Genomic DNA, 24,302 nt, shown 5'->3' with positions numbered 1-24,302 from the left:
AGATACGGCCCAAAAATTATTCAAACAAAACAATGTTGTTTAACTCTAAAAAATGATATTTATTTAATATTTGTTAAGTTTTAATATAAGTTTAAACCATACAAAATATATATAAATTAGAGTCTATGGACTTCTGTACTTGTTTAAATAGGTTTAAATAAACATAATGCTAAGAAATTCTTTGTCATCTAGGACATTCTTCCATTTTGTAATTACAGGGTATGCCAAAAGCTCTCTGCTAATGCCAAAAAGAGATAGGGATAGTCGCAGTCTGGCCTCGCTCTCTCTCACTCACTCTGCACTCGTGTTGCTTGTGTGTGTGTGTGCATCAGACGCATGAAACAAAATACCGAAATTCTATGCGTGACCTTGAAAAGTATTCCTCATCTGCAGACCGACAGCAACAAAAACAAAAGCTACAGCAACAACAATGTCAGCAAACCATAAAGTCTGCTGCTTCAGTCGGTGGTTGTTTGTGTTTGGCTTTGTGTTTGTATTTGCTTGCGTTTGTGTTTGTGCTTCGCTGTCGTCATCAGCGTCGCTTGCCGATATTTGCGTTTGCTTGTTGTTGCCGTCTGCATTTTCCTTGTTGTCTGCTGAGCACAATTTGTTGTTGCTGCTTTGGAGAACTTTTTTTTTCGATAGGCTTCAATACACTTTTTAGCCAAAGGATTTTAAAGAAATATTTTAAATATTTAAAAAAAATATATTACAATTTGAAAATATAACTTATGTATCAAAAGGTTTAATGTCATGATTCTTTGACAAAAAAATATATTAAATTTTAATAAATAAATATTTTTAAAAGTATTTAGTTCAGAATAGTTCCAGCTTTTTGATAGATCCATATTTTACATTTTCGAAACTAAAATCTTCATTTTAAAGGACTTTCAAAATGGATTTTTTTTAAGTTTTTAAAAGTTTTTTAAGCTTTAAAAATGTTATAACATTTGGAGGGGTTCATGTGTTTCTTTTCTGTTTTGTATACATGTTGTATGCTTTATGTAAAAGGTTAGGGAATTCAGAAATCGGATCAGTAGCCTGCTAAAAATAATTTCCCAATGTTTTTCGCTGGTCCTTTTTTGTCGTTTGTTTGAAGTTGGTTTTTGTGCACAAAATGCATTTTTTGTTGAACGCGCCACAAAATTGCAAAGGCGACTCCAACTCGGTTTTTCGGTCTCTTTCTTATTTACCCCCTGCCCCCTTTTTCCGTCTGGCATGCATTTTGACGTCAGACCCCTATTTTTGTTGCAGTGTCGAGGGTCGAAGAGAATCAGCCAGACATGAAAAAGAAAAAAAAAGCTAAGGAATATATTGCATTGAAAGCCAAAGAGCTGAGGGCAGGGGAATTTCCAGTTTGGATCGTGTAATTGCATTCGCCAGCAATCAATTGATAAACGTTCGAGAGACATTCCATTATGTTTAATAAATTTCCCCGAGAAGGTAGTTGTTATTCTAATTGGCCAGCGATTAAGAGTTATGAATTAAATGCCACGAAATAACCTGTTTGTCTTTTCTTTTCTCTGCACTCGGTCCTTCGAGAACGCCGCGCATGCCCAGTAGCCGATGAAGAAGTTGATGACGATGCGGCCGCTTCTGTTGCCATTTTGGGGCAGCCTGCTTATAATTAGCATCTTGCATCTTGCAGTTGTTATGGTCTGGGATTTTCGAGAGTAAGAGAGCTCAAGATTTATAGTGCCCAGGCAGCAGGATATTGAAAGGCGCTCCCCCAAAAGAATCGCAGACAAAACATCCTGCAATCTAAACGAGGAAAAAAGCAGAGTTTTCAAGCGCTCCACATGTTGCACGTTGCCATCTTACAAATGCACATAAATTTCAATGTAATCACATTCACATGTCCAAAACTCCTTGGCTTCCGTTTGCCTGCCTCTTCTTTTTTGCTCCTTCGGCCTGCTTCAACTTCGGGTTTTTTTTCTTGTGGTAAAGGGTTCGGGCCACATTTCATTCAAGTTAAGACATAGCATAGAGCAGTTAAAAAGTCTGACAAAAAACATTGGTGGCTGATATTTATTTTTAAGTTTGTTTACCTTTAAATATAAAAATTATTTGGCCTATAGTGTGATTCAAAATATTGGTGCATCCCAAAGAATCCGAATTTGTTAATACAATTTTTTTAGAGTAATATAAAGTAAGTTTATGAAAAAAATTCAAAATAAATTACCTAGCCTAACCTTTATTTCGAGTTATGCAAGTGCATTTCGTAAATACCCAAACCAAATGACCACAGACCAAAACAAAAAAAAAGGGCACCAAAAAAAATTAGGGAAACTTTTCAATGCCAAAGCCCAGACAGACAGGCAGACGGAAGTGGGTGGGGTTTTTGGTTTTCTGTTTTCGGATGGGTTTAATGCTTGGTCCAGCCTTTGAGGGGGTTGCTAACTGTCTGGGCCCAAGGTGGAATTCACTTTGGAATTTTTTCTCGCCTGTGGTACCTCTTTTTTTACTATTTCTTTTTTTTTTCTTTTTTGAAAATTTGATTTGGAAAATGTGTCTGGCTGGGCTGGCATTTGTTGTTTGGGGGCAGGTTGAAGGTCGTCGGGCTTCAGCGAATTAATCACGATATTAACTACCCTATCTGCGAACGGGGGTTGGACCGCCACTCATGTGGATGAGTTATGACTCACTGCGGCACTTGAATTGAATTTCAATTGCCGGACCTGTTGCCCGCTAGATAAATACGGTGGCCATATGTTTAATGGGCAGCTAATTAGGGGAGATATCGCTGGCGGTCGTGGGTTGGGAAAGGGGTAGAAACTTTCTGTCTGTCTGTCGCTGATTCTGGAGCACAATCAGAGCTGCTGATTATACACAATAATGCCGAGCAGCAACAAGCACAAAAGGAAAGTAAAACAGACCAGACAGGGCCTCAAAAGCCAGACAGAGTCCCCATCCCCCAGGCATTGTCACTGCTCTTACCCAATCCCAAAATGTCTGGCGGCTGCTGTCGAACTGCAAGCGAATTGAGACTACAAAACGCATGAAATGTTTCACCGCCCACACACCGGTTCGGGTTTGCGGGCTCAGGGGGAGGTGGATCAGGAGTAGGACAAGGGATTCACTGAGAAATATAACCCTCATTTCTTACAAATGAATATATTATTTAAAAAAATATCAAAGTAATACAAAAAAATACTTAATTAAGAACCAATGCATTATATTATAAGTGATTCGGTAAAAATGTACTTATTTAATGATATAATTGAAATTGGAAAATAATAAAAAATAATACCCAACAAGGCTTTTAATGTACAATAACAATTTTAGTTCTTCTACTCCTATATCACTGCAACCTAGATAAAAATAGATCACAAATTAAAAACATTTCATAAATTTATATATTTTATCAAAACATACATGTATGAATTAATTACATCAATTAAAATTATTAAATCAAACTAGTTGTTGGATTTTTAATCAAGTGTCTTATGGTCGTTAAGGATTATTTAATAATTGTTAAGTATTTTTTTTCTCTCAGTGTAGCCAGCATGAGAGACACTCGTCGCATGTGCATTGAGCGCTATCTCCGTCCCGCTCTCGCCCATTGCTGCGTGCGCTGCGCCTTTGTGCAGGCAACAGAAAATAAAGTTTATGACTTTGACTGCCGACGGCAGCGACGAACGAGAACGTCTGACGATGTCTGCACCGGCGTCTATTATTGCCGATTTCGCATTGTTGTTATTGTTTTGGACCTGGTTGTTATTGCTGCTCGCCCGGCAGCACTTGAGGCCCAACTACAGTGGGCTATACACCGAAAAGGGGAATTTAAGAGCCATAATTTTAAGATGGTTTTTGGTTTCGAAAAGAGCTTAAAGAATTGTCAAAAGTGTGCATTAAATTACTTTATAGGTCTAGACTCTAGAGTATGTAATTATTTTTGGACTTCCATTAATGTATAAAAAAATTTAACTCTCTTACATAACAGAAAATTAATTTTAACCCAATTGAAATTCTGTTCAATTCTGATTATAATTTTTTTTAATATTTAAGCTCTTTTTTTAAATTTATTTGTTGTTTTTGCTTTAGTAACTTTAAAGGATATAAGAAAATAAAAACAATAAAATAAAAATGTTAATAATTCAAGTTTAAAGCTCAAAATGCTTAGAAGAATTACATTAAATTCCCATTAAGACAATGAACATAGAGTAATGCAATTCATTTAAATTCTTGTCAAAGAATTCCTTTTTCCTATCGACTGTATTAACTTTTCCAACTACTTTCATCAATCAATTTTGCACAATTTAGAACTTTGCAAGTAAACTAAAACTTTCCGTAGACTATTTGGTGCGCCCCCTACTCCCCTTTTGCACCTAACTTTCGGGAACTCAGCCAGTATATCACATTATCACATGTAATTCGCACTTAAGCGGGCAAACCTAAGCGCACATTGAAAAATATCAAATTGGAGGCGACGGCGGCGACAATCTAAAATGCCGCAGACCACTCCAAAAAATACGAACGCAAAAAAAAGAAGAAAAATCCGAGGAGGACACGAGCGAGTGCAAACAAAGCCAGAAGGCGTTGCGAAACTTTGGCGCGTCATTCATCCTCATCCAGAGTCGAAAATATTGCACCCTTGAGCCTGCAAAACGCACACAGACACCGGGGCATAGACGCAGACACACAGACACACATAAAGTCGCACATTTATAGCCCGAAAATTAAGTGAAGCGTAAGCTGAAATGCACTCCCACTCAACGAGGCACCACCCCCAGCACTCCAAACTTCCCCTTTTCCGATTTCGTCTGGCTCGCCGTCTGCCACTTGCCGCTACTGTATTGGTATTGGTCGGCCTGTGTGCGTGTGCGCGTGTGTGTGCTTAACCTTGAAAAACGAACGAGTCCAGTCGGACCCCAACTCCTGTCTACAAACACCCCCACTTTTGCCCCAACTCCTGGGAAGTTGACAGGCCGGCGACGATTTTCATCCTTCTCAGCGAGTCGAGTTGGTAAAATGAAATTTACGAAATATGGTACAGTGGTATTTCACTATTTGAAAAACAGAAATTGTGGAATTTTCCAGGAACCAGTAGATAAATTAACAAAAATTATAATATGTAAGCATAAACGATAAATATAAATGTTCATTTCTTACTTTCATTTAGAAATGCAAGCCAATAATAATACCAAACGGGTAATTAAAAAGATTAAATCGATAAACTAACTTTACCTACTGTTTTCAGAAGATTCAATTTTGAATATTACAAATTACATTTATCCTATCGATTTAACATATTTCTAGTTTAATTTGCAATTTACTAAGTAATGTAATGCCGCAGTTAACACTGTACAAATTTTCCTTTCTCCTTTTCTTTGCTATTATATTATTTTATATTTTTCCCTCTTCATCATCGTCATCTTTTCGGGCATTTAGAGCAACAGAAGCTGCGGCTGAGTTTTCGGAATTGAATTCAATATTTTTGTGGTGGGCGGCAGACTGAGTATTGGGATTGAGGAGACTGACTTTTGCACCCCTTTTAAGCGTTGCCTTGAAAGTCTGGCCAGACAGCCAGACAGACAGGGGTGGCGGGGAAAAGGGTTCGCCCCCCTCAGCGCCCCTGTCCACATTTCGATTGAGAAATACTTTGCGGACCCCTTGGGCCAAGTTAAAATGAATTACAAACACTTTTTGTTTGTCGTTGCCGCTGCTGCCTCCGCTGACTTTGCTTGCGGATTGATGTTCCGGGAAAATGAAAATGTCAAAGTTGAGCTTAGGCCGGGGCATAAAGGAAACTTATTATCATTACGAAATTTTAGCTAAATTGAGATGAGTTTTCGGGAATTGTCGCAGTAAGGAATTACTCGTCTGAGCTGAAATTTTTCAAGGGAGAGTTAAATTATTATTAATGATTTTTGGGCTAGCTAAGATTGTACTATGACTTTTTAAGTCAAATATTTTGGAAATTCTCTTATTTACTAGATTGCAAAGCCAATATTTTGTATACTTAAAAATATATAAAATCATGGAAAATTATTTTATTTACTAAAATACCATTTCTAAATATATTTCACACTTAACTTTATGAAATACAACAATTGTAAGGCCAATTTTTATTAAACCTCTATGTAAAATATTTGTTTATTTTTTTAAAATATATAAGAAACTTTTGACTTCCTAATAAAATGTATATAAAATATATGAAATATTTTTGCGCTAAAAAATACGATTTTTTAATATTTATTATTAATAAATTATAGGTTTTGCATATGCTAGTGGATCTTCTTTGAAAACAATGGATAAGAAATATTTGTACTGTTAGTTGGCAATCATTCATGGGCCGCTTCTTCTTGCGGTTTCTCCCTTCATCTTTTTGCTTCGACTTTTGTTTTTACCCATTCCATCGGTTACGTTACGTGGCCTTTATTTATGAGTTTGTCTGCTCCCTGACAGCCGTGCAGCTGCAGCGGACTAGTTCCCCTCCAGCCTGCTCCTTCTCCTCAGCTCCTGTCCAGGATCATCGAGTCCGCCACACGTCAACTTCATTCGCCCGTCGCTGCCATCGCTCTCATCGCTGTCAACGTCATCGTCAGTCGTCCTCCGCCAGTGTCGCCGCCGCTCGCCAAATGCATCAATAATGCTTCCAGCGGATCCAATTGTTGTTGCTCCGCTGCAGTGAGTTGCAATTGTTGTCTGGCCCACAGGGGGGCGGTGGGTGAGGAGTGGCGAAGGGGGCGGGGCTGCGACTGGTCCATCTGCTTGCCTCGGCGACGCCGCTCAAATTAATGAAAACTAATGCGACACTGAGAAATTGATGATTGCCGGCGTCGTCTGCAGAAAAGCGACCACCATTACACTATAAAAAATTCATTAACTAAATATGAGAGAAAACTTCTTATTTGTGACTTATATTAAATGGACACAAAATTAATAAAAGTATTTGAATTCTTTTAAATATTGCATTTCTTCAACTAGAGCTTGAAAATAATCGATATTTTCGATATTTTCACAATATTGATTCGATTGTATCGATGTTCTATGATATGAAATGATATAATAATAATGTTAGATGGAATTCTCACTCTATACTTTTCTCACATTTAAGCCAAATACCTGAGGCAGGTAAATATAATTTTTCAAGTGCACCACGTCTGCAATTCCCTCTTTCGCCATCACCACTCCACCTTCTTATTTCTCCCTTTTTGCTTTTGGGGTCGAGACATTAAAAATGACTGCGACTGCGGCTGCTTTTCTGTCTGTGTCTGTTTGTGAGTCTGAGTCCGTCTGCCGCTGCACTTTGGATCGCTTTTGGGGCAACAAAAGGGACCAAAAGCCGACCAGACGGAGCCGGGATGGGGACGGGAATGGGGAATGGGGGTGAGAAGGAGGCGGATGATGAGGACGAGGTCGGGGGGCAGACGGTGAGGAGACTGATTGATGCCGTCAAATAAAAATTTGTTGCGAGTGGCAAGCGGATCGGCCGGACTCACTGACCCGACTGCGATTGCGAATCCAAATGTGGGACTGTACTTGGAGAATTAAAAATAAACAGTAATTATACTTATAATTATGCAAAATTTAAAAAATAAATTAGGTTCTTTTAAAAAAAAATTTGTATTCTTTATAACACAAACAAATTTAAATTCTCACTATAGAAAAAAATTAGGTATAGCCAATAAATTTAAAAAATAAGTTTTATTCATTTGATTTTTATAAATTTGTTATAAATCAACTCACAACATACTTAATTTTTTTCCCAAGTACTTATAACAAAATAATTTCAATTTGACTAAAATATTTTATCAATCATTCCTAAAATTAATACGATTATTATAGATTACTTAATTTGTTAATTATTTCTAGTGCGTAAAATATGCATATTTTCCTATCCCCTGAGTAGCAAACATCCCTCGACTATTAAGTTGTCAAACACAAGCCATCAGAACTTTACATTGTGTGGGCAATGTAACTGTAACTCAGCTTCCGACGCGTTTGCCTTTGGCCAGACCCTACTCACCTGCCACCCACTTGAGCCACCCGAACCACCTGACCCACCTGCCGTCTCTCACCTGTCTGCTTATCTGGCCCACAATAATTTCGCGAGCAGCGGAAAATTGTGTGCGCGCCTATTCATTGGATGACTCCACCACTTCCGACACAGTTGTTGCCGCTGCGCTTTTTATTTGACTTATGACGGGACTTTGTTCCCTATCTGTATTATTTTTTTTTATTTTGTTCAGCTTTTTCAGCGACTAGCGGCTGACTCTTGCTGGTACCGAAAAAAAGGGGTGAACGGGGGGCGGGTGTATTTGCCCTGGTCCGTTGTCTCGCTTAACTTTTTTATTGCCAGACGAAGCGCAAACATTTGCGAGTATTAATTAACGCTTTGTTGAAGTTTGCGCTTCGATGTCGCCGCCCCAGACATCGATGTAGACCTAGACGTTTGACGTAGACTTTGTCAAATGTAATGCTGGGCAAATATTACGTAGCCAACCCGTTTTGCCCCCTTTTACAGTACAGTAGATATTTCTTTGATTTATTGTGAGATTTTTCAAACTGGATCACAGTGTGTCGTTGGAAAAGAATTTAGCATGAGCTTTAAAGATTTTTTTGCATATTTTATTATACAGATTGCTTTTTTAATCACTTTTTATTAAGTATTTTATTTAGGTTTCCCAAAACTTTCAATTAATTAAAAAAAAATATTTTAATATTTTTAAAACACATTTCAGCAAATCATATTTTTCTAACCAACAAATATTTTATTTAATTGATTTTAATTTTTGCTTAAGTACCACCAAACATTTTGAATAAAAAAAATACAAATTGACCGTATGCAAATAATATTTATGTGCATAATCCTCTATAGCTCATGGATTAGCATTTAAGCGACATGCACTGTATATTCATACCCCGTTTTAAGGCTCTGATTCAGATTTAGATTGAGATACGCTCTTCTGTAGTCGTCGGCTCTGGTGCTCACTCAATTATTCAGGCATAATAAGCAAATTGTTTTAATATGCATAAATATCTTGTACGCCATTTGGCAAACAAGTCAAAACTGCCAGACAAACTGGCAGGCAGTGGCGCAGACAGACAGCCGCAGAGGGGGCAAAAGGGGAGGGGGCTCGGGGGGCAGAGCGACTGCATAATGCCCATGGGATATACAAAAGGTGTGTTTACATATATTTAACCTTCAAGATCCGCAGACTAAATATGCCAGCAAACATTTCAGCCACAAAAACGGGCGACAACATGGACTTTTCCAATGCCCTAATATTGGGCTGACTATTAATCTTTTTGTGACATCTTAGGAATATCTTTATGCTCATTTTTGCATATTATTTTGGCTCACGCAAACTTGGTGTATATATTGAAAATATTGGAAACAGCTTGCCAAAGAATATATTATTTTAACATACCAATTTGTTTATGAATATTGTCTCCCACAAAGTTTTTTTTTATATTTGGCAATTGAATTTGCGTATTTTTGTTAGCAATAATTTAAATTTAGGTCAATAATTCCGACAGGCTTAAAGAAAAAAGCTTTAGTTTATTATTAAATTAAATTAAATTATAATAAAATTAAATTATTTATTTATAAGGCACTTTTAATGAATGGGAATTTTTCAAATCCTTCAAACTGATTTTTTATCATTCTACATTTTTGTTTTAATTTAATTAGATTTACTTTTATATAAAATGTTTTCTAAAAATAATTAACATTAATTAGGAAAACATCTGCATACCCTAAGTAGCTGAATGTATTTCATAATCCAAGCCTAAGGTAGCGTGACTGAAATCTACCTTATTTTCCATGGAATTCCACAAAATTACATTACACCGGAGACTTCAGTTTGTCCACACCTCCGCATTTTGCCCCTCCAATTGTTCGTCTGTCTGTGTGTGCGTTGTGGCATCGGCATTTTGGAAGGACCAGACACAACGAGTATGGGATTAACGAGGACCAACAGGAGCGGGAGCTGGGGAAGGAGCTCGAGTCCGGGTGGCACAATAAAATAAAAGCTTAGGCCACAAAAGCGGCAGACAACTAACTACGCATAAGCGAGGATGACGACGCAGGATATGCGCTTCAAACGCGTTAAGCCGAGCCTGAAAATAGGAGGGGAGTTGGGTGAAAAATAGGGAAGAAGGAGGTCGGAAAAGCGGGGAAAAAAGAGAAAGCCGGCGGCTCACAATTGAGAGCTGAACGCAGCTGATAAACTTGGAGTGCCTACAATGCGGAAAATGTGGGAAAGGTGCTGCTGGGAATGATTCTCAAGGACACAGCCGAGTTTGTATGTATGCGGCCTACGCATATTTGAGTGCTCTCTCTCCCTCTCTCTCTCTCTCTCTCTGTCTGTCTTCCGTTCTATCTGCATCCCACTCTCTCTTCCGGTCTGGCGCAGACGGTGGCGTATACGTAACGTGCCTGTGTGGGCCCCGCAAAATAAAGCATACGCAACGTGTTTCCTCCGTCGTCGCTGTTGATGACGTTAAATTTTCGGGACTCGGCCGGAATTCATCGAAAGTTATGCCACAAAAATGCGTTCTTGCCTCCTAAACAAATACCACGTGGCCTCACTCGAAAAAAAGGATCCTAGTTATTTTCCCACGCATGTGTATTTTGTGTGTGTATTTTGAGCTCTGCTATTTATTTTAATACGCCACGAAAATAAATGACAACATAAGAAATGTGTTTGATGACAGCTTTAGACATTTATGCGCATTTATGCTAAACTGTTTGATTTCAATTTCCCAGGAAAGACTTTTTGCTGGGGGAAAACATTTTTGTTTGCTTGAACTTTGGCGTTATTTTTTCTTTTGGTTTTTAAAATGAATTACTTATGGAAGGCGATTATGGTTTGTTCGGGGGTTGCAAATTTATAAGTAATCACTCATTCTTTAAACAAAATTGAAATATCTGCAATCAATTCAACATGTTCTTAGAACCTATGACAATAGTTTAAATGCCATGCCGTTCTGAAGCACTCTGAATATGGGTGTATATTGTTCATCCAGACATTCAATAGCTGCAGCCGGTAGCAGCAGCAAAACAAGGGCAAACAATAAAATAAACAAACAAACAAATACGCAACGAGGCAGACGCACACATGACAGACAGGACGGTCGATGGACATGGATGGGGGATGGGAAATGGGGTTCAGAACGGGATCGGGAATTACGGGGAAGGCCTCTAGACAGCCAGACCTGCATTAAATAAATATGTGCGTAATAAAAGGCAAATAAAAAAGAAGGAAGGCAAAGCAGAAAAGCTGAAAAGAGCAAACCAATTGAAGTGTGTCGCGCCAATCGAGCCACAACACACACAACAATTGCAATTTGTATTAATTTTATTGGTTTATTATTATCATCGGCGACGTAGCCACGATTGATGCCATCAGAATCAGACAGTGTTTAAACGTTTCTCGATTGAAAGCGAGTTAATTTAATTTACTGATTTGTGGGTACCCGTCGTCGCTGATTGAGGATCGGGGTCTGGGCTTGGACTCCCTGTAATCCAGTTTGCCGGGCCCATTCATCGACTCGATTCTGGGTCGTAATCAGCGGTTTTCGTTCGATGAACTGCACTTGCCCTGCCATTGCGATAACGCACAGTCACAGCCAAATTTCAAATGGCAATGCGCACGTGTCGCCTTTTTTTATGGAATCTCTGGCGGGAGTCATTCACTGATAGCTGGGGTTTATCTTTTCCAATTCAAGTGCACATTCCTCTAAGAATTGCACTTTTAAGTTGTGACTTGGCTACTGTGTCTGTTTAAATTACTAAGAAATTTAGCATTTTAGTTATATTATTAACTATTGTAATTTTGCAGATTTCCAAATTAATTTGTGCAGCTTTCCTATCTTTTTATAAATTTTATTTTAAACTTATTTGCTTAAATAAATAAAATAATATTTAAGAACCAAATTAGAACTACTTTTTTGTATTTATTTATTTATTTCATGTATCTTATAATAACTATTCGTCACAAAAGTTGATATCAAAACTTTTTCATGTTGAAAATGCGAACGTCACTAGTTTTTACCTCGTTATGACGTTTCTTTGTTTGATAATATTTTAAAATAATATTTTAGAATGGGTTATTATTTTATTGATGTTTGTACTTATATATTTATATTTTTCTTTGCTGACAATTTAATACAGTAAAAATCGTTGTACTCCCCGTAGTGATTTCATAAGAGTCCCAATCAGCCAGTTATGATATGGCCAGATGATGCCAAGGGCGTGCGAATACATTACCGCTGACTCAAGTTAGTCGCACCAGATCGGCCGCCCCCATTTTCCCTCTCCCCCTTTCAGTCCCCCTATGTCCGGCGTTATCGTCTGGCCATTCCCACTTCCATTCCCATTCCCGATCGTTGCTCCGCGCTGCGTTCATTGAACGCACTTTCGGCTCTCGACGCACGCGTCGTTAACAAAAAAATGTAAGGAAAAATAAGGGAAAAGAAGCTCTGTCTCCGGATACTTGGCTGTGTATACGCGTGCATAATACAATAATAATTTCGTTTTACAAAATGAACAAAAATGAAGGAACAAACAACAACAAAAAAAAAAAGAAGTACACAAAATAAGCGCAGCCAATGGCCGCGGCAAAAAGGGAGATGGACTCGGAGCAGTCGGAGGAGCCGAAGAAACTTGCCCAGACAGCGATCCCAATCCCGATCAATGCACCTTTGCCAAAGGTGCAACGCCTCGAAAAGTCGGGTCTTTATATTCCAGTACATGGCATATAGCATTTGCGCCTGTGTGAGTTGTCTGGGCATGCAGTGACGCACGAAACGCGATCACGTTCGCATTTATTAAAAGATGGTTGCTGTTGCACCGGCGACTCGATGGGATGGAATGGGACTGCGACTGCGACTGGGTTTCGAACTCGGACTGCAGCTAAAACTGGAGACAGATGTGGGTAACATTTGCTGGGCTAGGCAACAAAAAATGGGCATCGAAAAGAAAAACTTGAGTTGGGATAAGAAACTAATAAATACACTTTTTCACTTTCGTTAAAATACTGAGTAGGAATATCGCTACCAAATATACTATTTAAAAATATTATTTCTATAGAAATATATACTTTTTTAATACTTTTGAATTAAAGAAAATCCTTACAAAATAAGATGAATAATTTAAAAAGCTCAAATATGAATACTTAAAATAAAATCTTATTATTTCTTCTAGGGTTAAGTGTAAAGATACAAGTAAAATTATAAATAAAAATATATAAAATAATATTTAATAAATTCTTTGTTTTTTTTTAATCTGGTTTCTGGATTTTTGGTTTAGGAAAAACCTTATATAAAACTGTAAACAATATGTTGGTTAAAACATAAGAAATATACCCATATTTATTAAAGCCTAACTGAAAAATAAATAACAAACTATGTTTGATAATGGTTTTAATATAAATTCCAGATCAAATGTTGTACCTTCCTCGGCGAGGGTATTGAAATCCGGTAAAGGCAGTGCAAAACTTGACCAACATGTGGTTCTGGTGGCTATTTTTAGACGCCTCGCTATCTGTGCGTCCGACTGGCTGGCCATCTTCCTGCTGCAGTCCATCCAGATGCAGACTTCCCGAACTGCATCCCTAAGGAGCGGGGGTATTGGTTCATTAACTGGGACCGAGTTTTAATCAGATTTGTGCGTGAAGTTCGGCACTCACCCGCGGCAGCACTGGCAGCAACAAGAAATGGGAGGGATCTGGTGGGTTCTGTTCTGCAGCAATATTTTAATGGGAAACTCTTACAAAACGTCTCTCGCCTCGGAAGGCAGACTCTGTTCCCGAACCAGTTCCCGACATCTGCGGAAGCGTGGCACTATAAACAATATTCTTTTAATTTCTGCTGCCTCGCTTTCTGGTCTCGTCTCGCAGATTTCGCGGCAGACAAATTTATGAGCGTTAAGTGAAGGCCAATAAAATTCTTTTTGTCTGGAGTGTATTTTTGTGGCCCGGACTACTGCTTCTTCTGGCCAGTTTTATTTCCATTTCCAACTTCTCGGCCAGGCCTCACTTAAGTCATCTCTTCTGCGTTCACATTAATTTTACGGATTCCCTCTTTCGTTTTTGTCTGGGTTGCTTTTTTCGATTGTTTTATTTGTGTCCGGTTGGAAATATAATATGTAAATTTGAAAAAATTGGTAGAAACGTGTCTCAAGCAGAAAGAATAATGATCTTTTCGAATTTGGGAGATATTCGACTTGAAATAATCAGCTGTTTTTAGAACTTAACATTTTATCTTCGTCTAAAACCTTTTAGAAATAAATTATGGGGCGAAATAGCACACAATAGAGTTATTAAAATCAAATCGAAAATTTGAATAATTACTAAATTTACTATAAAATACAAAAATACTTGGTTTAGATTGCATTATTGATTGTTATCACAAGCTAATAAAAGCAAAATCATTAGCGTGTTCAAGTGCCATAAATTTCGAATGGATAACAACAGTAAAAGCTAAAATTTGGAAAGTTTTAGTTCCGGAAGGAACGTAAGCACCAAAAGATGCGGATGATCAATGTGATTTTAGTCTGCTTGGCGACAGTAAGCTATTGTTTGTTGTAAAAGTTTAACCCTAGCCTGATTTTCATATTAAAGTGTTCTTTAGGTCATGTGAGCTTTACCAATCTGAAGTGTGAAATGTTTGACAGGAAGTTTGGAAAATTTGACATCTGTCGTATCAAGGCTGTAAATCGAACACATAAGTATATAGATGTAGAGATAAAGCTTAATATTCTACCCATTAATAACATTATGGTATGTGTTGTATATTTCATACCGAACTGCTTAAGAAATTTAATATTTTGCAGATCAAATTAGAACCGATGCGATACGGGAATGGATACAGACCATTTTTTATGAGCATGAAGTACGATTTTTGCAAATATATGAGGAATCCGAACGTCCGATCAATGATATTTTTAAAAGAATTACATTCAACGTTCATTAATGCTTCAAATTTAAATCACACCTGTCCCTATAATGTGAGTATATCTTTAATTTTGGTACCCTAATAAAACTATTGTGAATTTAGCATGACATTTCGATTACCAAATTTTGGACCGGCAATCTGGAAATTGCCTTCTTACGATATATGCCCGTACCGAACGGAGACTACGCCATGTATTCGACGTGGTACTCTTCGAATATTCCCCGTTTATTCGTAAATATTTACTTTAAAATAACAAACTGAAAAATATTATGAGAGGATACGTAGATAGTCGTTTAAGTCGTCTTAAAATAATTTTTATAAAATTGCTGTTCCAACTATTAATTTATTATTATACACTATTATTGTAGCTAGATACATATGTAGATCCTTCTAGTTTGTGCTCTTTAAAATCATATTTATCAAATGTTTTTACTAGGAATAACTTTTTTACTGTAAACGTTTTAAAATACATTTGTTTCCATTTTATGTGACTAAACAGACAAGATCTTATTAAATTTTTGCATATTGATCTGTACAATTGTTAATGTGCTTGATCGTTACTCAAAAACTCGTTTGCATAAATCATTTAACCAAATGTTCTATATTGTTAGTTTTCAATCAAACTGGGACAGATCACCATGCGAGTGTTTCTCCATTTGTTAACTATTTTCGGATATTCAACGGTAAAACTATGAGGAGATTAAAGTGGAGTAAAGTAAAAATGTTTTTGTATCCTAGACGATCCTTAGCCATGTTACGTTCACCAATCTGAAGTGTGGCACAAAAGATAAAAGCTTTAGTAACTTTGAAAAATGCCACATCAAAGCGGTGAACCGTTCTCATAAGTACATGGATATTCATATGAATCTGTTTAAAACCCCAGTAAATAATGTCACAGTAAGTATAAAAAAGTTCAGAAAAACCTTAAGCTTGGAGTTGCTATCAATTTGCAGATTATTGCGAAATTTATGCGATACGATCATGGCTATAAACCGTTCTTCGTAGATATCACCTTCGATGCCTGCAGATTCCTTAAAAATCAACGCCAACCGGTTGTTCGATTGTTCTATAATATCTACAAGAATAGTTCCAACATTAACCACACCTGCCCCTATAATGTAAGTAACTCGATTACAAATTTATTGATGCTATCTTACAAGCCAAATAATTAAGCACGACCTCATTGTGGATCATTTTTGGACTGGAAATATTGAAGGGGATCTGCTGAATTACATCCCCATAATAAATGGCGATTATGCAATCTTTACTGAATGGTTTTCAAATAACATTGTTCGTGCGTTTATTAATATATACATACGAGTATCAGAAAATCATAAATAGTACAAAAGAGTAGGATACTTAGTACTTAGTACGAATTTTAAATAAATTAATTAAGCTAAATAAAGCTACAACTAAAAAAGTTCAAACTCCAAATATAGAAGTCTTCCCCCCAAATGGGCAACTTAACCCTATTTCGCAAAAAAACTGAATACTTGCTTGCATTTTTTGTCAGTGAACTGATAAAATCGTAATATATCGTTTACAAAAAACGCTTTGTTTCATAAATATGTCTACATTAATGTTGGTAGTGAAAGCCACTCAACCAAATGAGAATATTGTTCGCTTTGAGTCCATCTGGAAAAGATCACCATGCGAATGTGCCTACTTGTACTAACTATTTTGGGATCTCTAACGGTAAAACTATTAGGATATTAAAGTACTGTTAAGTTTACCTATTTTTATGATCAGACGATCCTCACCCACGTGACGTTCACAAATATAAAGTGCCGCTCAAAGGACGTAAAGTTTGCTAGCTTTGAAAAATGTTACATAAAAGCGGTCAACCGTACACATAAGTACATCGATGTGTATGTAAATCTGTATGAAAAGAATGTAGATAATGTCACAGTAAGTTTTAAACAATTATGAGTAACATCTTGAGCTTGGAGTTGCTTACTATTTGCAGGTTAATGTGAAATTCATGCGAAACGATCATGGCTATAAACCATTTTTCGTAGATGTCACCGTTGACGCTTGCAAATTCCTTAAAAATCAACGGCAACCGCTGGCGAAATTGTTTTTTGATCTGTACAAGAGTAGCTCCAACCTTAATCATTCCTGCCCATACAATGTAGGTATCTCTATTAAAAGCTAACTAAAAAAAATAATTTAAAAAAATAATCAAGCACGACCTAATTGTGGATCACTTTTGGACTGGAAATTTTGAAGCGGATCTTATAAAATACATCCCCATACAAAAGGGCGATTATGCCATCTTTTCCGAATGGTCTGCATATAATATTGCTCGAGCGTTTATAAATATATACATAAGACTAGAATAGAAAACCAAAAAAGGATATAAAATAAAAGGGGTTACAAAATCAAGTATTTATTATTTACATGAGTCCAAAAACTGTTTGAAATTAAATCTTGTGGCGAAAAATTATTATATTTTCCTGTAAAAAGTACATATAATGTACTAAAAATGTTTCTCCTTTTTAAATCAATATAAGGCCAAAAAAAAGGATTGCACGACTGTCACATACCGCTTACTTTACTTACCAATTTAAAAAATATTTATTTTGTTTATGATAATATTTTTTGGAACAAAGAAAACATTTTATAAATTATTTGTCCCCAGATTAGATTGTCATACCATACAACGATTTCATATTTTGCAAACCTTTAAAAACATTTATTTATTCGATTTAACCGTAAATAGATTCAAAAAATTTTTTGTCAGTGAACTGATATTATCATAATATATCGGTAGCTAAATAAGCTTCGATCCATAATTATATCTGCAATAGGTAATTGTCCAGATCATTATGTGAGGCCATATTGGCTTAAACAATTCAGCCAAAATACAAATATTATTAGCTTTATATTCACTGACGAAGATCATCATGCAAATAATTTTATATGTACTAATGATTCTCGGATCTATTACGGTAAAGCCCAGAGAAGATTTTAATGAAGGTAAATAAACCAGTTTTAACCTCCTTCAGGTGATCTTCAGTCATGTGACGTTCACCAATCTAAAGTGCGGCACAAAGGACACTAAGTTTAGCAACTTTAAAAAATGTTACATCAAAGCTGTGAACCGTACTCATAAGTACGTTGATCTTTATATCAATCTGTATCAAATACCAGTGGATAATGTCACAGTAAGTTCGGAAAAATAAATAGGAAAATTTCTTATTGGAGTAGCTGGCGTTTACAGGTTAAAGTAAAGTTAATGCGTCATGATCATGGCTATAAGCCATTTTTCGTAGACATTACCTTTGATGGCTGTAAGTTCCTTAAGAATCAGAAGCATCCGATTGCAAGAGCGTTTTATGGAATTTACAAGAATAGTTCCAACATCAATCACACATGTCCGTACAATGTAAGTAAATCATGGCTAAACCATCTTTACGTTACTAACAAACAATATTCCCAAGCACGACCTTATTGTGGATCATTTGTGGACAGGAAATATTGAAGCCGATAGATTGAAATACATTCCTATGATAAATGGCGATTATGCGATATACACCGAATGGTCTGCATATAATGTTGTTCGCGCATTTATAAATTTGTACATCAGAGTAACGGGAAGACAGAACTAAACTATTGAAAATAATGGCTAATTCGTGCACGAAGATGCCAAGTCAAGGTCGAAACATTTTAAAGTATTAAAACCTTTTACCCAACTGGTTTCGGCTTTTAAAAGTGGTTTCATCCTGTTTTTCCAGAGCTTTGTTTTTTCTATGTGAGAGAAAAACCCCTAAGCTGAAATTTTCAAAATGGTAATTTTAAAAAAATATGTATTTATCTTACATGTATTAAAATGATTACTTAAAAAAAAGCCTGATTTTAATTGGAGCAATGATTGTATAATGCCATAATTGTACAGTAAATCCGATTTCTGAAATTCACTTCTTGAGTATAAATGTTACGTATTATTTGAGTAGCAATGAAAAAAATTATTCGAATAAACTTAAAAGTCTGACTTTCTTAATTATTCGTGAGATAACGAACCGGTTAAACACTGGAATGGCTGACATCTTACACGTGTAGGGTGTAATAAGTAATGGATGCAAAAAAAATTAAAAGTATACTCTAAAACCGAACATTTAAGGCAATTAAGAAATCAAAATAGAACAAAACAAACGTTCACGGTTTTTAGTCGAATTAATGACCTATTTGGTTATAAAATGAATCAACCTATGATCGAAAACAGTTCCAATCGAGATGCTGAAGTTGATGCTGGCTAATTTATGGTTGACTCTGCCAATGGTAATCAAAAGAGATTATTAAAACCGAATGTGAAAGAATTACTTTGTTATCCAGATGTGCATTGGCCACGTGACATTTACCAACCTGAATTGCAGTTCGTATAATTTGGACTACTTAAGCTTTCCCACGTGTCAAATTAAGGCAGTTAACCGAACTCATAAGTATATCAACATCTATACCAAATTAAATGAGTTGCCCATTGTTGAAAGTTGGGTAAGCTTTGACCTTATTAACGTACATATCTTATAATACATTACTTTTATTATTTTGTTTAAGGTCCATGTGAAGTTTAGGCGTTTTGATAATGGTTACAAGCCATTTTTTCTCGATCTGTCCTACGATGCCTGCAAATTTTTGAAGCAACAGAAAAATATAGTCGCTCGAACGTTTTATAGAACATTCCAAAGTAGCTCCAATATGAATCACACCTGTCCCTATAACGTAAGCGTTATTTTGACACTAAAACATTTTAAATCATCACATAATAATTTTGTTTAGCACGATATCATAGTTAATAAATTGTTTACCGGTAATTTGGAAGCGGAATTTGGACGATTCATACCAATACCAAACGGAGCCTATGCGATTTTCACCGAATGGACTACTAAGAACATATCGCGAGCCTCAATTAAAATTTATATTAGGATATCATAAGAGTAACTAAGTCATATTCTTTCTCCGAATAAATCGATTTAGCTGCTAAGACACTAATCCTAAAAATCCCAATCCTAAATCCTTCCCACTGAGTGCAAGTGTAATTAAATGCTATTTAAACGTTGTGTTGTAGAAATATTATAACAACCCAGAAACAATTGAAAAATTAAAATCAACAGACATCCTTCTTTAAGAAGGACAGATATACCCGCAAAAGAGACAAAATGGCAGCACTGTCTATCCTGTTAAATAACTTTTCCATTTCCTGTACGCTGGGTCTGTGTTTAATTTAATTTAATTCAGATGCTGCTTTTTTTGGGAGTAAGGTATTTTCCAGGAACGTCTGAAAGCATCACACAAAATAATTCATCAAAAAAAGCGTGCGTAAGAGGAAGGTGGGTTCGTCCATTAATAATAAATTAAACATATTCCCTGGCATGCCTTTGCCAGTCCCGGCGACACCAAGGCTCCTCTTCCGCCAGGTTCCTGGATTTCTGGAATGGGTTTTGTGTGCCCTCCCTCTTGTTGTTGGTGCTTTTGCTCCCCTAATGACCTAGAATACAAATTCAGGCTACCTTCGTGCCCCCGCTCGCCGATTAGTGAAATCCCTGGGCTATCAAGGCTGCCAAGTCATCCACAGCCAGTCGCTGAAACGGAAGCTAATCGCTTGACTAAGTTCCTTAGTTCCCACTCCTTGGCCTGGCCCAATCTTTAGCGGATTGCGTAATACATACAGCTAAAGGCAATATGATAGCACTTATTGAAATTATAAATTAAATAAATATCAATAAGATTTAAAATGTTTAATCATTATTAGTTACCATTGATAAGTATTATCGATCTTATTATACATGTTCCTTTAAGTTTTAAGATTCAATGTAATATTAAAATTAATAAATATTATTAATATAAACGTACCTAGTAAAACTATTTTATACATAATTTCTTGAACATAAAGCCTCAAATAATAAAATATCATATTTATAGAAAAAATAAATATATATAATGAAATTACCATTAAATAGTTTATAAGAAACTTCTCTGTAAAAAGTTGTTGGCTAAGAAAACTATAGAACAGCGCTATTCATCTGACCACTACTGTACTCACGTACATTGCAGATGCCGACGGTCAAGGTGGAAGCTTTGTGGCTTCGACTGTTTGTCTGTCGGATTATAAATGATTTGCCATTAATTCTACACAAATGCCAGGGGCAGGCAGACTGAAAGCAGACCGGGAGAACATTAACATTTGGCATTGGGCAGGCTGGCAGGCAGGTAGTCGGGCAGTCAGACAGAAGTGAATAATCAATATCATTTGATTACATTGATAACGCTTTTTTGTGCCGCTTTATTTTTTGCGGCTTTGTTCTGGGGTCCCAGTGCCACTTTATCGCGCTGCGATTCCGATATCCAAATGCTTTCGTCACTGGCGGCATTGCCGAATGTCTAGACGATAGCTCCATAAATGTATTATTGCCTCGTTTTGCTTTTGCTTTCTATACGCTACACTTCGTCCAAAAGCTAATGTGCCGGGTATAACGCCTGCAAAATGCGAAGTGGTATAAAATGTTGACCTAAGTGCTATATAAATAAACCTACTTCGCAGAAGCTGGAAGGTTTTTAATGGTTTTAGGTGTTGAACAAAAAAAACATATTATTCGGATTTAATCAGCTTTCATTTTTAAAACTAAAATTTTTAATGGATCTTATTATAAAACCTTTCTTATAAATAAAGACATATTCTCTACTGGAATTTAAGAAAAAAAGAAAAATCAAAAATTTTATTAATTTAACTGAAAAATTAAAAAAAATAGAAAAGAAAATTTGATTTTTATTACAATTATCCTAAATAGCTTTAGCTATTTTAAGAATATTTAATACATTTTAATTTGTCTTTTCATTTCTTGATTTAGAAGAGTATCCCATCCTGGCCTTGCTTATACCCTTAATTTCTTAGCATTGCTTTTGGTGCAAAATGTGGCTTTATTTTTCGGCTGGTGATTTGAATATTATTGAACGTCTGGCTGACGTCGCGACGTCAGAGCTCTGACGTGGACGTGAATCGATACGAATACACCCCACACCCGATGACCAATAACCAACAACAGCCGAGACCAAAGGCGGACCAAAACAATGCAGCTGAAGTCGAAGGAAGCCGCAGATGATCAGAGGATCGAATGCCGCTGGCGACAGTTGCAGCCGATGCGAAAAAAAGGGTGTGCATATAAGGACCAGGATGTGTGTGTGTCTCCTGTTCTTCCCCTGCGATAATAAAGACAAACAATTTTTTTGTGTTGCATATTAAACCGATGAAATGAAGCGCAAACTGATTGTGCTCGTTTTCTGTTTGGGAGGGGGTTATGGGTTATGGTCAAAACGATTTGCTGGACATGGCATTAAGGGGAGTTCCCTGTCCCTGTCCCCGTTCCCCCTCCCTTTGCGGGTCTACTGATCCACCTCGAGTCCATTCCCACCTTTCACATGTAAGTGCAGCCCAAGGCGGCAAACTACAAAAGCCGGCGACCGACGACAACGTTTTGAGTATCTGTATCTGCCGCTCTGCCACAGCCACTGATAACAACTGGAGCGGCAAATCGAGAGGGGAGATTACTTAGCGAATCCGAAGGTCCTGATACACTAGCATCTCGAGTATTTATCATCGTTGGTAATACGAAATAATATAAAAAAATTTGTCTTTTTGGTTCCTTGATTTAAAGGAATTTCAAATTTTAGAAAAGTTTAATCAAGTGCTTAGCTTACCCAAACTTGCTCTTTTATTTTTTTTTTAATAAATAAAAAATTAGAAAAGCAGTGTTTCTCTTGTAAAATTTATGAATTTGTTATTTTTTTGTAACTTTTGATTCTGACACCAAAAGTTGATACATAAATGAAATGTTTTTGTAAACTCGATATCATACTTTTTGCACTTTTCCGCATTTTGGAGTCTGTTTATTTAAAATACTTGGAGTTCCATAAGTAATGGCGATGAAGAACTTAGTATTATGGAAAATTTAAGTTTGGTATTCAATTCACTATATTATCATTATTATAATATCACTATTCAATTAACTATCATTTATATTTTTTGGTAAGTAATTAAGTAAGCCACTTGTTTGATTCTTATAAGCTTGAGAGCTGTTTTCAGCCAACCTCTGTAGCCACATTTGCATACCCCTTTGAAGGGCATAATGAAAACCTCACAAATGAGGTGGTGAAGGGTGTGAGAGAGGTATAAGGGGGAGGGAGCCAGGTAACTGCAGCGGTGGCGGCGTCATCAAGAGATTGGCCCAGGGAACTGACACACGCACCGAATGTCGCCTTTCGGCTTTTGAAGTTGCTTATTTCGTTGCAGTTGTTGATTTTTTTTCGGCCTGAGAAGTTTCGGATTGCAAAAGAGCCAGGCAAATGAGATGGCCCTCCTCCTCCGCCGCCTCCTCCTCCTCCTCCTCCCCGTTTGGCTGCCCGTCTCAGGTGTGTGTTAATTGCATTAAAATGTTTGTAATTGCAAGGCAGTCTGCCTGCCTTTCTCTTATCTGCGGGAATCTGGGATAGAAGTCGGGGCATACATACTTATATACGAGTATGTATGCACTGCAGACATGCCAAGCTGTCGTCGGGCCAAAAATGCCATAGATGCCGCCAAAGTCGTGTAACTATAATTGCCATAATAACATAATATCTCGGGGCAGCAGCTGCAACAACAAAAGCCCCGACCGAAAGGTGTCGACAGACATATTCGCCTAGACATATTCTCCTCTCCGGCCAAAAAAGGCATCAGAATGCCGGAATGACGAGCGGACAGCACCAGACAATTGTCCCTGTCTCGGTCCCAAAACCCCAAACCCCGATTCCCTTTTCCCCAGGCTTTGTGCCTTGGACCCGAGGCTGTGGAGGTGACATTTTTCTCATGCCCAACGAAGCGAACAGCTAAATGCAGTTGATGGAGCGCCGTCAGCAGAAGGGGTTGCACAGTGGAACTGGTATAGTGGTCGCTAGAAATATGTACCAAAGATCCTTCATAAAAATAATCCACAAATATAGAAAAATCATATTGAAGTTCGTACACCCAACAAAATATCCATATAAAACGTAGGTCAATTTTACCTTATTTAAGATAAATTTTAATTTGATATGAGGCCTGGTAAATTTGATCTGGTCGAAAAGGTCATATAAAAACGATCTGGGTTTTCCATGACCTAAGATTTACATGGCCATATCGATTTTACGGTGACATGTTTTTTTTTGTGTGTACGTATTTGTTCTAACTATTTTTTGGAATTTAAAAGATTTTTCAAAATTTCAATATGAGTTTTATAATTTAATATTATTATTAAATTCTTACTTTCTTAGTTTCTCATTCCATTGACTTCCTTTATTTATTCTAGCCCTTTTTTTAGATTTAACAAAATATCAAGTTTAAGACAATATTTTTAGTATAAACAATTTATGTAGCTATTTGA

At 36.8% G+C, this 24,302-nt stretch overlaps 5 protein-coding genes across 7 annotated transcripts; all 5 read left to right on the top strand.

Annotated features, from left to right (window-relative positions):
- The first annotated feature begins 14,480 nt into the window (after nucleotides 1–14,480).
- LOC108069919 (uncharacterized) lies at nucleotides 14,481–15,191 on the top strand. The gene is made up of 4 exons (XM_044394450.2): nucleotides 14,481–14,519; nucleotides 14,574–14,732; nucleotides 14,786–14,959; nucleotides 15,010–15,191. The coding sequence occupies exons 1-4, from the start codon at nucleotides 14,481–14,483 to the stop codon at nucleotides 15,166–15,168; spliced, it is 531 nt and encodes a 176-aa protein (XP_044250385.1). The 3' UTR covers nucleotides 15,169–15,191.
- A 503-nt stretch (nucleotides 15,192–15,694) lies between these two features.
- On the top strand, nucleotides 15,695–16,248 carry LOC108069918 (uncharacterized). The gene is made up of 3 exons (XM_017160182.3): nucleotides 15,695–15,804; nucleotides 15,861–16,025; nucleotides 16,081–16,248. The coding sequence occupies exons 1-3, from the start codon at nucleotides 15,757–15,759 to the stop codon at nucleotides 16,246–16,248; spliced, it is 381 nt and encodes a 126-aa protein (XP_017015671.3). The 5' UTR covers nucleotides 15,695–15,756.
- A 269-nt stretch (nucleotides 16,249–16,517) lies between these two features.
- On the top strand, nucleotides 16,518–17,249 carry LOC108069917 (uncharacterized). The gene is made up of 4 exons (XM_017160180.3): nucleotides 16,518–16,602; nucleotides 16,657–16,815; nucleotides 16,874–17,038; nucleotides 17,094–17,249. The coding sequence occupies exons 1-4, from the start codon at nucleotides 16,558–16,560 to the stop codon at nucleotides 17,247–17,249; spliced, it is 525 nt and encodes a 174-aa protein (XP_017015669.2). The 5' UTR covers nucleotides 16,518–16,557.
- Nucleotides 17,250–17,813: 564 nt separating this feature from the next.
- LOC108069916 (uncharacterized) lies at nucleotides 17,814–18,770 on the top strand. Of its 3 annotated transcripts, none has more exons than XM_017160179.3 (4): nucleotides 17,814–17,858; nucleotides 17,916–18,074; nucleotides 18,131–18,295; nucleotides 18,351–18,770. In XM_017160179.3, exons 1-4 carry the CDS (start codon nucleotides 17,814–17,816, stop codon nucleotides 18,516–18,518), a joined length of 537 nt encoding a protein of 178 aa, XP_017015668.2. In that variant the 3' UTR covers nucleotides 18,519–18,770. The 3 variants fall into 3 exon arrangements, with proteins under 3 accessions (XP_017015668.2, XP_070071685.1, XP_070071686.1); XM_070215584.1 differs by having other exon boundaries at nucleotides 17,916–18,078; nucleotides 18,138–18,295; XM_070215585.1 differs by lacking the exon at nucleotides 17,814–17,858 and having other exon boundaries at nucleotides 18,057–18,074; nucleotides 18,118–18,295.
- A 160-nt stretch (nucleotides 18,771–18,930) lies between these two features.
- Nucleotides 18,931–19,842, top strand: dls (daedalus on 3). Its single transcript, XM_044394452.2, has 4 exons — nucleotides 18,931–19,188; nucleotides 19,243–19,401; nucleotides 19,465–19,629; nucleotides 19,687–19,842. Exons 1-4 carry the CDS (start codon nucleotides 19,144–19,146, stop codon nucleotides 19,840–19,842), a joined length of 525 nt encoding a protein of 174 aa, XP_044250387.1. The 5' UTR covers nucleotides 18,931–19,143.
- The last annotated feature ends 4,460 nt before the right edge of the window (nucleotides 19,843–24,302 follow it).

The sequence above is a fragment of the Drosophila takahashii genome, chromosome 3L, assembly GCF_030179915.1.
Source record: "Drosophila takahashii strain IR98-3 E-12201 chromosome 3L, DtakHiC1v2, whole genome shotgun sequence".
Lineage (NCBI taxonomy): Eukaryota > Metazoa > Arthropoda > Insecta > Diptera > Drosophilidae > Drosophila > Drosophila takahashii.
This window is presented reverse-complemented; position numbering and strand designations above follow the sequence as displayed.